The 12,868-nt window shown below is 32.4% G+C and overlaps 1 protein-coding gene across 2 annotated transcripts; it reads right to left on the bottom strand.

Annotated features, from left to right (window-relative positions):
* Positions 1 to 453: 453 nt before the first annotated feature.
* LOC115724877 (protein ENHANCED DISEASE RESISTANCE 2-like) lies at positions 454 to 12,179 on the bottom strand. 2 transcript variants are annotated; one of them, XR_009688279.1, is made up of 22 exons: positions 11,685 to 12,105; positions 10,662 to 10,733; positions 10,264 to 10,323; positions 9,512 to 9,577; positions 9,177 to 9,235; positions 8,338 to 8,540; positions 7,683 to 7,717; positions 7,463 to 7,563; positions 7,301 to 7,396; positions 7,087 to 7,151; positions 6,092 to 6,163; positions 5,774 to 5,944; positions 5,017 to 5,231; positions 4,837 to 4,903; positions 4,248 to 4,417; positions 3,591 to 3,692; positions 3,258 to 3,305; positions 2,190 to 2,333; positions 1,989 to 2,084; positions 1,650 to 1,751; positions 976 to 1,124; positions 454 to 792 (listed from the first exon to the last, which is right to left on the bottom strand). XR_009688279.1 is itself a non-coding variant. In XM_030654242.2 (21 exons), exons 1-21 carry the CDS (start codon positions 11,913 to 11,915, stop codon positions 1,032 to 1,034), a joined length of 2,268 nt encoding a protein of 755 aa, XP_030510102.1. In that variant the 5' UTR covers positions 11,916 to 12,179; the 3' UTR covers positions 454 to 1,031. The 2 variants fall into 2 exon arrangements, 1 of the variants encoding a protein (XP_030510102.1); XM_030654242.2 differs by having other exon boundaries at positions 454 to 1,124; positions 11,685 to 12,179.
* Between the last annotated feature and the right edge of the window lie 689 nt (positions 12,180 to 12,868).

Genomic DNA, 12,868 nt, shown 5'->3' on the forward strand with positions numbered 1-12,868 from the left:
TCCAGGGATATTTTGGGGTTGAAAATCAATGGTGAAACAGAGTCAAAATAATTATAGTGCAGAAACTAATGAAACAAAATGGATATTGATATCTTTAGCAGAGAAAGGCATCAATCATGCTGAAAAATACTGTTAAAAACATATATAAAACCATAAAGATAAGATTGAAAGTAGGTGGAATTAGTAAAGTGATTGAAGAAAAAGAACCCTTTTCACAATTAATTCTCTCTCTAAAATCTTTTCAGATTACTATACTTGTTTTCATTGATTAAAAATGCAAAAGCAAAATGATGATGAATGCAAGATTGGATTGTTAGTTTAAACCTTTAGTAAAGAGGGAATCTTGTGCATATGAAATTTGTGCCATTACTACAAAGACGGCTGATTGTAAATGACAATTAGTTTATAGTATAATACTGTAATAAAGAAATACACTCTTATAGTGCCATTATAGAATATAATTAATTGATATATCTGCATACATTATGAAACCATGTTTACAAGATAAGCTACAAGAAACTTGTTTAAGATTACAATGGAGCTGAATTTGGATGTAGAGAAAGGAAACAATGCTATGTACATAGAAATATTTGGCCTTGTACAAAATTTATAAAAATCTTCCCCTAGAAATAGACACATGAAAGGGGGGGAAATGAAATTTCATACACATAATTTCAACAACCAAACACAGGCCTCATCAGGAGAATTGGATCAAGGTCATATCCTTAATAGTTAGTTGGTCATGTGACTCATGTCCAACAATCATGGAGACTTGCCAAATCCAACTTCTTTCTAAGTCAATCAAAGGTTTAGATCAACCCACTAAACCTTTATGACAAGCAATCATAGCAGCAATAATTTATGACATTTCAACTAAAGATAAACCGATAAATTATTAAACTATTATTGCATGTCCTGGCTCACTAATTATTAATACTTTACAACAGATAGTTGAAAATAATGGAGAAACCGTACCAATTGAATTTTATCATAATAATGATGATGATGATGATTACAACAATGATGAAACCTCAAACGTCCAAATGTACAGCAGACTCGGGCTTAATCCGGTTTAGCCGAACAGTTCCAAGAATGTATTCGGGCAACTCTTCCTCTTCTTTTGCCTGCACCACATCAGAAAATATCATCTTGCTATTATGTAATACATATTTAAAAACTACCAACTTAAATGTATTATAGACAAACTGATGATTATGGTTAACCAACCAAATATTTAGAGATGCTCCTTCCTAAGCAAATAGTTACAAAGACGCATACAGTAATCTTTTTTTTCCTTTTTTTTTTTTTTGAACTAGGATTCCTACCTAAGCTAACAATTATAAGTAACTCGAACATCATATCTAGTAGGAGCACCATTCGAACTATCCCTATTGAAAGAATAAAAAAGAGAAACATATTTCAGAACTCCACTGCCTTGACTTGTCACCAAGCTTCCCCTCTATAACATCTTCCTAATTACCCACTACAGAGTATTTTGACAGTTAAAACAGTAGATCGTGGACATAGAAATCCCTCTTATGCATGTTTCTCTAAAGTTCTGAAATGAAACAATTAATAGAAAGACCACAGGAAATACAGAAGTGCAAGTTGAGAAGCGGAAAACATATCCATTAATATTAAGACAAAACCTCTATCAAAATTGCCAGGTCAACCACCAAGCTTGTGACATATCCCAAGACAAGGCCAATGACACCTCTTGCAACTGATGATGATCCAATGTCTACATCAATCTGCAAAATAAACGGTTAAGCTGTCGTTTTCTGCAATTTAGTATCCCATAGAAAGAAAAGGACAAGTTTGATTGGGAAAACTGGTGAGACATTAATCCCACAGCAGGGAGGCATGAAAATCATTTTACTTCAGCAGCAAAAGGGCCAAGGTAAATGTTTCTGTAAAACTCAGAACTTAACACTTCTCTAGTTGATGTAAAAATAATCAAGAAATAAATAACACTTCACGTAACATACCTCCATAAAATTGTCTTGTTTAAAATATTTGCAAGTGACTGCTTTCCCCAGTAAGCAAGCTTTTGTTCCTACAGCACGCTTGACCATCCAATATCCCTTACCATTGATTAAGACATTAGCCGAGTCAACTCGATGTAGTAAAATAAAAACAGATCTAAGGCACAAACACCTTGGAGATAGTTAAATTTATCTGACTAGTACCTCTACAATACTTGGAATCAGTTTAAATCTTGCATCGCGGAACATGTCACTACCATCCACGAATTTAGCCAACAAGGAATTTTTATTCAGAGGCCTATCAGCAGCATAGTAAAGCACCAGACTGTAGTTTGGTTTTGCAGGGACCTGTAATATAAACCAGATAAATATTTAAACCATGATTTCTCAGAAGAGATCTTGTTAGCACAAAAAATCCTTAAAAGTCTTGTTCATAAGAAATCTTGTTAGCACAAAAAATCCTTAAAATTAAAGATAAACATAATAATTAATTTCAGAGTTCCAATAAGTTAAACTTTCAGAGAAACCAGATCAAAGATTACATATATCATGTATCCTTGCCAACATACTTTGCTGACAAGAAATCATATCACCAAAGAATTATTTGGAACACAACAAAGGCATAGGCTAAAAAATTCTCATGACCAGTTCATATTTAAAATGTTGAGAATATCTAGCTACTGGAACCATTTTAAGTGACTCGAGATTAGTGGTGATACTTGGGTCGTGACGTATCACTTTAGAAAAATAAAACACCTTGTTTGAAACTTGACAAATTAATTTGTTTTTTGAGTCTAGCATTATAATACTTTCTTAAACAATATTTTTCAAATATTATTCTGAACAATGAATATATATATAAAAAAAATTATTATTTCTCTCTCATGTAATTAGAAAACTACCACTCTTAGAGCATTGTTTGAATCAATAAAATTATCTTATTATTTCTAGAACTATAAGTATATAATTCAGAAATTTTGATTAAGTATTGAAAAATTGATCCTGTAAGCCATTTACAAATCAGAATTCGTAAGCTATAAGCACCTAAGAAAAATAACAATTCAAAATAATTTATTTTAAACACCAAAGTGGAAAAAGTAACCTTTCATATTTTAAAATTCTTAGTACTTACAAAGAAAAAAATTATGTAGGCAACCATGAAACTAATAAACAAAAATCTTTATCGCCTTATAAAGCAGAAAAGCAAATACTTGATAATATAATATAAATCCATACTAAATGTCAAGCAACACAATTAAAGCATTTACATACCTGGAGATTGATGACAAGTATAAACGGAAGCTTCTTCCCAGCTTCTGACTACAAATTGAGAAGGATTGTCATTAAAACAGGAAAATATTTTGGAGTTTAAGAACTAAAACTAAGACGGGCAAATATACATTATCTTCCTTTTGCATTAATAATGAAACATCCCCATATCTTGACTGGAATATAAAATACTTTTTTGTTTTTTCTCTTTGAAAGTTTACTTTTCCACAAAAAGAGGGCACATTAAGGGATCCAGGGAGTGGGGCCAACCACACGAAGATCAACATAGAAGTGAATAAAAGATAATTGCATTCCCTTTCGAAATAGAATATCTACCTGAACAAGACACTTGGGATGCAATGCAATTCGATCTACACTTTTGTCAACTTTGAACCAATCAACTGCAAGGAGCTTGAGAAGGGGTTCTCCTCCCATTATCTGAAAATGTCCATGTGTTAACTAACACCCTCAGAACTATTTTTCAGATAAGAACATCCACAGAATAATGCACATCAATCACTCAAAAGAACGCCCACAAAAGCTACAAATCATTAGATTAATTTGTAGAATATAGGAAAGGGGAAAAAACAAGTTTCCAAGGAAAACAAAAAAAAAAAACACACACACACACACACACACACAAAGAAAAAGATCTGATAAATGTAGTGCATATGCATCTAGCAACATCAGAATTGTCAAAAATCAAACTAGTACAACTCCCTGTAAGTAGAAAATTCTAATCAAAAGATGACAGATGATGAGAACAGCAAAATAGAATATTCAACATTGATCATCAGAAGACAGCATACACTGCATTTATAAATTACTGAAGGCACATAGTTTTATAAAACTTTAATTTATAGAGCCTGAGGAGAAAACATATTCAGTAGTTTACCATAAAAAATACAGAAGATAACATGATACAGCCAAAGTCCATGCAATGTCATACATGTAAATGATGTTGAAGTTATAAGAAAGGATATTACTATCGACCTTGGTATTGTCTTTTAGGTAACTCTTTCCTCTAATCATAAATCCCATCCCACTTGGTGAAGTCCAACAATTTGTGTCTTTTTCGTCCTTTTCCTTATGCAAGGAGCCATTGAATTGGTTTGGATCAATTTCAGTAAAAGTTGCATTTGTATCTAATTCCTTCTTTGTAGCTGAAAAGAAGAAAATAGAAGGTAAACATGCAGAGCTTTTCTATTTACAAATCATAATATTCATACATTATACTACAAACAAAAAAAAAAAAAAGCAAACGGGTAATAACGGTTTTAAAAGCTGTCAGGTTTAAGCCTTGATCAGCCCTATAAAGAGATAGGGAAATGTGCGGTGTGTGAGGTTTAAGCGCTGTGTTAATTGGTCGGGGCTTGCTAATGAGATGTAAACTTCAAAAGCATGTGGGGCTTAAGCAGCTAAGCCTCACTGATTCAACATTGGCTTTTTGATCAAAATGTTGTTTGTTTTATTTTAGAATCGTGTTCCAGGCAACCACATTTCTATTACAATGAAACACAAATAGTGCAATGCAACACAGAACATTGAAAGGCCTAATTAAAACCACAAAGCAATGGCAGACCTGAAGCTCGCTTTTTAGTTAAGCTTGTAATGGCCCATGAAACATTCCTCAGTTTCACATTTCCATCCTGAAAATTTAGGGGCAGGAAAAAAATGTCAGATTTTTTTTCACCATCTTTCTTCATTAAATATGATGTGTGGAGCAATGCATTCTAGTTCAAATGACAAAAGACTGGAAAACCTTATGGTCAACTTCTTCATCATCATCACTTTCTTCTTCTGATGATGATGATGAGTCTCCTGCAATTGCGTCATAGAATTCTTCATGTGCTTGTGTCTCCTCTTCATGTCCATTTTCTCCGTTTGAAATAGACACTTGGGTGAATTTAGAGTGGACAACTGTAGTGGTTGATTCATATTTGACAGCAGGATTTGCACTAATATATTCCTTAAGACCTGAAAATTATTCATTTAAAGAGTCAAAAACCAAAAAACATTAGATAATTACCAAAACTGAAGGTCCATACATCAAAATAGATTTTGCAATTGAAAAAGTACTAATATATCAAGGTATTCTCACTCAGATTGTACTGTATCTAGCATAGTTGAATAGTTGCTAAGAGAAAGAAGAAATGTAAGGGCATCAGGAGATAATGGATTTTATAAATTTAAAAAAAGAATAGAAAAGTGATGGATTAAATTTAAGGAAAGGCAGAAGGTCAAAAAAATAAAGCATTCGATAGAAATGTAATAGACTGCAAGGAGATGTGGGTTTTAATGGTTAATTAGGTTTCATCAAGACCAACACTTTGATCACTTCCTTCCAGTGCAAGGCAAATTAGAAAGTGATAATCGGATCAATGGTGGGAAAATAAATGAGTTCTGTACTGGATTTTGAATTTCTGATTAAGATCATGCTATGCTAAACATTTGATAACTATAATGTGCAGAAAAATTAAAGGAAAATTGGTTCAGTTAATATGGATAACATCTCTAACCTGCCAATTGGCCTAGTAATGCATAAGGCACACTTTTTTCAAACTTTGAGAAGTGACTTTTCTTCCATTTGAACCAGCCAGCTGAAGGTATCTCTAACATTTGAGTCACAAGACATTTAGGAGCATTTGAACCCATTGATGTGTTCAAGTCTCTAATCTCCCAAGTTGATGCTATAGCCAAAGTATAATATAGTAGTAAAAGTATAAAAAGGCAGGCATGTTAGTAGATACCAATAGAAAACAATAATAAGTCATTTTTTTTGGTTGAGAAATTGTATACTACCAAGGTTCCCAATAGAGAAAAATCAAATATCTTACGATTAATTTTTGTGCGACGATATCCAGATTTGGGAGGCTTCTTCTTATTTACAGCAGGTACTTGTAAGATTGCTGCATTAAAGTATGGTAAAATATATCAGCCAAATACGAAGGCTTCCAAACAACATCCTCTGTTATGATGAAATACAGTAAAAGAGATTCTTTCCATTCTTTTATTTATTTTTATTTTTTATTTTTTTGAAAAGAGAAAGAGGCCTCTGACTGACCTCCCCCCGTAATGTATAGAAACCCTCACTTGTCGCAAAAGAAAACCGTGGTGACAGTAGCAATTATAGTTCAAAAAGGAAAAGCAAAAAGAAAAATACAGATAAAAATTCTCCTTAGGGGCTAATAAAACAGCACCTAAAATGATAAAAATGTCTAAAGAAGTGTTCACTCTCTACACAGATCTAAAAAGAATACTATATGTTAATGCACCAATGCCAGGATCTTTCCATTCACCAATGTCAGGAATTACCATATGTTAATGCATTTTCCAATTGATATTGGCATTAAGTCATCAAACATGCCATTGAACTGAACAATACAGTTTTTGAAGCCATTAAAAGTAATTTAACTTTTGAATCATGTCACCTAGGTTCCTTTACAAACCTATAGTTCCAATTACATTAATTTTTCTTCATTTTCCATTTCATATTTCTTCCTAGAAGAATGCAATAGCATAGGCAGAAAGAATCTGTTCCCAAAGTAAGCCTTACATTTCAAATACAATATCAATGGTTGTCAAAATTTAATTTCTCAAATTATTCAGTTTGAAACTAGAGGACCCACAAAATCCCTATATTCTAAGGGAAACTTGCCAAATTGAATATAATACCCCGATTGAGAAACTTAATGAATTCTTAAATGGTGGCCTGCAAGTGCTTGACATCAATAGAGTGGCCAATTAAATGTTAATTACTTTTTTTTAGAAAAGAAAGAAAATACAAGAAACCATTCAAGCTAAAATATTCATGATAGTCAAATCCCCTTACTATATGTTCCATCTTGTCCACGAAACCATTGCCTAGAGAAAACAAAGTCTCTTTTAGAATGCCACCTGCGGAATAATCAAATAGAAGTTAATTTATGTTGTAAAAACAAAACAAAAGGAACAGAGGCCAATGTATCCACGGGTCAAAACAACCATCTAACTGATCAGCCAATCAATAAGTATACAGAAACCATGATCATATTTATCAACATTACCGTGTCAGATATTTCGGATCATATGTTCCATACACAACATCAATGTGTCCATCAAAAGAATCGATCAGCTCCAAATCTCCTGTCAGCATATCCCACCTGTAAATATAAAATTATTAGGTGAAAGTTAATTTTATCAAGCATCCAGTAATCAAATCAACTTACTCATATCTCTGGTGTCGGTCAAGGTTTAAAATCACTTCAAAAGCAGTGTCTGCACTAGCATCTAAAACAGCAGCAGACTTCACAAGAACATTTTTCTCATTCTACAAACAGGCACACAATGTTGACTTCTTTTAATCTAAAAAATTATAAAGTAAGAAGAACATGGATCTACGGTTCAAGCAGCTCCATTGAATGTAAAGAATAACATGAGAGATGATACCTGGGAGACAGCAACATCTTCAAAAATTCTTACACCTGGAAGTAAGAAGAAAAATATTATTAAGGCCAAGAAACTCAAAGTAATATTAAATTGCAGAAAGCATCTTCATTGTTTGAGACTCAAAAAGATAAACAACTTGATGATCAAAAGTACTTAATACTTCTCTTTTAAAATACCCTTGATCATGCTATTGTAATGATTCTTCTAGATTTTTGAGGTTATTATAAAATATATATATAATCTGTGTTTCCCAAAATGAAACTCCAATAACACCAAAAAAAAAAAAAAAAGCTTCAAGTTTCAAGCACACATCCTAGTACCCTTTCCGCATGCTACTTTCAGCAAGAGAAAGATGAATCTCAGTAAAATTCAGGACATTAATTGCATCACAAAAATAGTAAACTATTTTTGACAATTTAACCTGCTCCCTAACTATCTTTACAATTCCATAAAATAATTTTAGCCACAAAATTGAGGTTACAAGATAAGAACAACTTTTAACAACTTGAATGCTCTCGTTATTAGCAATGAGCAGTAAGCTCGGCAACCTGTAGGTAATCTAAAAGACAGCCACCAATCAAGAGAACAAAAATCCATTAACCCTTTATCTAGGTTTGGTCTATCATGTATGCTTTAAAAGGCTAAGAAATGATACCATTAACTGTTCGAACACATTTCCATTCATGTGCCTCGATCACGTCACCGACCTCCCTGTCAAAGAATCCATCTGTCCCAGCACTAGCAGCCAAGTGTGAGGACTGACGCAAAAGTGCATCTGGACCTTGCCCGATTCTTATCAGCTTTTTCAATCCATGTGCATACCGCCTAACTCTAGGTCGATGTCCTTCCAGATTGATCCTTCCACAACACAATTTTTCACAAGATTTACACTAAATTTCATAAGAAAATATTATTCTTCAAAGTCTGAATGAAAAATATTAAGAACATGAAAGAAAACAAAACAGCTCCACTAGTAGGAAAAGGGAAGGCTGATAAAATAAAACACATAAGATAACAAGGATAACCCAGTCCAAAGCATGAACAATATTTAAACAATAATCAACAATGTCTGGACCAAAGATAAGCATCAAAATCAAAGATAGGTTTTTTTTTTTCCTCGACTAGAATGCTAACATTATGTTCTATTAGATTGAACCAGTAGATACAACAAACCAATTTCTGAAAAGGAGAACTTAATCATGTCTTTAACCAAATAAAAATAAAAGCTCTTTAAGAAAAAACAAAAACTAATGAGCATCAACTATAATTTCATATTTCACTCCTAGCTTGTGTGATTTAGGAACCTCCCACAGTCCCACTTCCAACTTCAAAGTGATCTCGCTAGTTAATGAAAACAAACTAATGAATCAAAGCTTCCCTTTCGAAGAATGCAGCTCGATTCAAAATCTCATATGAACATACAATCAATTAAAACTAAATCAACTGCTGAAGTACTAAAGCAAATGCATCAGCAATAAAGAATCTCAAGCTTACTCATTATCCATGTTCAGTTTGTTTCTGGAACTGCCTCCTTCAGATAGCTCATACTCAGCCTGCCAAAAGTAGAGTCCCAGGACATTAAAGATGATGAAAACTAGAACAACGCTGCAACAGATTGTATCCTCTCTAACATGTTTGTGAATTATAAAATAATTTCTAATTTTAGTCTAAATGTCATATAAACCTTTGAAGTATTCGAGTTATGGAGCAAAACAAACAAATTCCTTTTTTTTCAAAACAAACAAATTCTTTGCAAGGGAAAAACTTCGTAGTTTGTATTAATTAACTTAATTATGCAAGCGGCAGCATTTTACTAAAATGTTATGCACCTGTTGCTTGGCATGATCAAATGCTTCCATCCACTTTCGAGCATCTCCAGCTGTAGAACAAGCAATCTTCAAAAAGCAAATAAATATTAAACATTATCATCAAACAAGAAAAAATGATGATTGGATTAAAACATCGGTATTAAAAAGAAAATGTAAGATAAGAATACAAAAACTTCTAATTCACATAGACTAGGCAATGTACTAAAAGCTGGTTCATTAAGTAACTACACTTTAACAGTTGACTTTTAAATAACTATTTCGGCCCTAATTTATTCAAATTGAAATTATCTCCAAGGAAACTCCCGCTCATAAGAAAAGATATTTTTGAATAAGGTCTATACTCCAGAGCCTTTGTCCCTGGTAATAATCTTCATGTAATTTTATGAGTAATGGGCTAAAATTTATATAACATTCCTCTTTTCTTTTTATAACTAAAATCTCTTCCATAGAACATGAAACTTCACCTACCAATTATTGCCACAAACAGGAAGCTATGAACCAAAAGAGCTACTTGTAGTAAAATAAATAAAACCAACTCAGTATTCTCCGAATAGGTGAGTTTAAGGTGACCAAGCTATTTGTCCTGTAATACTTGGGAACAAGAATAGTTTGGAACAGCTCGAAATCCTAAGTTAGGTCAGAATCAACAAACCCAACTTCTAAAAAGAATATGCAGCACAAAATTGTCATGCAATTTTAGCATTCATTGCTACCAATAATTTACAAACTGGAGAATGTAAGCTACAATTTACCTCGCCTTTCTTCTCCTCATCTAAGCGATTATAAAAACGCAAGACATATACATCCTTATCCTACAAAATAAAACATTAACATTACTTTAGCTTCCACAAATCTCATAGACAGCATTAGTTATATTCTCTCTAAGTAGCTACTTAAAGAAGAAAACCACCAGTGGATATAGATAATATATCAAATAAAAATCTGAAAAAAAGTATAAGAATAAAAAAATGGGAGAAAGAAACAGTCTTAAACACTACCAAGAATAAAGATAAGTAAACAGAGATAATACATCAAATAAAAATCTACAGAAAAGTATAAGAATAAAAAAAAAAAAAGAGAGAAAAAAACAATCTTAGACAGTACCAAGAATAAAAATAAGTAATAATTTCTCAGAGGTAAAGTGTCTTACCCCTCGGACCTTTCGACGCCCTACCTCCTCCACCATAAGAGTAGGCCCAACAACACCCTTCCTGATAGGTTTCTAGCCAAAAAGAATGAATTACAAGCATTAATTTGATATTATACTTGATAAGAAATTAAAAAGAAAACCATTAAATGGTGAATTCCAAAAGTAATGCTATTCATCTATATAAAATTATGGAATAGAAATCCAGACACAATCTAAAACAAGCCCAAAACTGAATGTTACGATCATGTTGAATCATAATTCTATATCATCAGTTCAATCATCTATCCCATGCAGTACTCGAAAGGAATTAGAAGTGAATCATAATTCTATATCATCAGTTCAATCATCTATCCCATGCAGTACTCGAAAGGAATTAGAAGGAGATGTGTTCATCATTTGTTCAGATGAGTCCATGGCATATGCTAGTAGACCTTCTTCCATGCTTATATTTGCTTACTAAGGGAAGAGCAATGAACAAAAATAAGATGAAACAAGAGTTATTCATATCAATACCTCATATTCAAATTTTTTAAACAGTACCCTTTCTCCTGGCTTTCACAACGCAAGGTCTTCATTATCTAATCAGTCCTCTTTTCTATTATTGATTCATAATTTTACATAAACATAAATTAATCCTCTATTACATATGCCAGAGACTAACGGACTGCGTTTTCCCCTTAAACGGCAGGCCTTGCCACTCTGATCATCCCACATCTATTTTCTAACAAAACATACGGTCATCTTCATTTTTCGACAAAAACAACCAGAAATGCAATCCATGAACAGCCAAAACTTCAAGAATCAAAGCTTTGACAATCCAACAATGTCTTATTTCCTTATAATTTTCTAACAAACCCAAAAACAAAGCAAAACAAAAGTACTTTTCTAGATAACAAGAAAAAGACAAAAAAGACGAAACGAAATACAATCACTTCGATCGCCAACGTAGCTTTTATCAATCAAAAGAAAAGGTTCAAAAAAAGTACTGACATTAGAACAAATACAAACAAAAACAAAGCTTACAATGCCGGGGTTTTCATGGGGGTCCCTCTTGTACATCTCAACGTACTTGCCTCTGATGAGCAAGAAGCGGGCATGGCAATACTCATGGCCGATCGAATTCACACCTAGGTGAAAAACACACCCGAAATACTCAAACAGATTCTTCTCTTCGCTACCACAACTTCCAAAACTCTGCTCCGAACCGTTCTCGGATCCGACGCTCTTCTCCTTGCTCAACGTCGCCGGATCCATGGTCGTTTTAGACCTCTTTCCGCCTATAACTCACTCTTTCCTTCCTCTCTCCTCAAAACGAGCTGAAGCTGTAATTGAATGTCAGCCAACAAAAGAGGAGGAGAGAGAGAGAGAGAAAGAAAGAAAGAACGCTGAGACAGGTGATGAGGAGACAAGACAGCACTGTTCAAAGCTTCCTCGCCATTATTTTATTATATTTACTTTCAATTTATTATTTATTTATTTATTTGATTTTATTCAGGGAAATTATTAATTTTTACTTAATCATCCTAATTGGTCCCTTAATTAATTCTATAAATATATGTGGGGTGCATTTTAATTATCGAAACTTCAAACTACAAATTGTCCAACATTACTCGATTTGTCAAATTACACGTACCAATTCGAGTAGGATTGGAGTGAGATGTTTTTGCATTGCATGAGTTGATTAGTGTGCACGATTTACAAGTTTGACAATTTTCTTTAAAACAATTTCAATTAACTTTTTTTAATTATGTTAAAATAAAATTTACATAACCATTCATCTTACACATTTTCTAAAGGAAGATGTAAAAAATTGTGTTATATTTAACACGAAAAATAATTTTGTGGTAAATTTATATTAAATTTTAGTTTTGTATTCCAATACATAATTATAAAATTTTGATGTAAAATTTAATATCTACTTAATACTTTATTAAAAAAAATAAAATTTTATAATTTTATAATTATTTTTATTATTATTTTAATATATAAGACAATAAAAAAATAATATAAATGTTTTATAATTTAATGTGATAGTTAAATATATTAATAAAATAATAGAAATGACATAAATGTAAATAAGAAAGTAGTGTATTTATTGTGGTATAAATTTTACATCATAGTAAATGTAGTGCTAAATTTAGTATAAAATTTGCTATATGCCAAATTTACATCATTTTTTAGCACACCATTAGAACACACTTTTTGTT

This window comes from Cannabis sativa, chromosome 6 (genome assembly GCF_029168945.1).
Source record: "Cannabis sativa cultivar Pink pepper isolate KNU-18-1 chromosome 6, ASM2916894v1, whole genome shotgun sequence".
NCBI lineage: Eukaryota > Viridiplantae > Streptophyta > Magnoliopsida > Rosales > Cannabaceae > Cannabis > Cannabis sativa.

What these genes read in the sequence shown, in the direction of transcription:
- LOC115724877 (XM_030654242.2), bottom strand. Translation starts at nt 11,915, where the DNA reads ATGGATCCGGCGACGTTGAGCAAGGAGAAGAGCGTCGGATCCGAGAAC. An exon ending in CCCATGAAAACCCCGGCATT is followed by an intron (nt 10,734 to 11,684) that starts GTAAGCTTTGTT and finishes CTTTTTGGCTAG; the next exon opens with AAACCTATCAGGAAGGGTGT. An exon ending in TCGTCGCACAAAAATTAATC is followed by an intron (nt 5,945 to 6,091) that starts GTAAGATATTTG and finishes CTTTGGCTATAG; the next exon opens with CATCAACTTGGGAGATTAGA.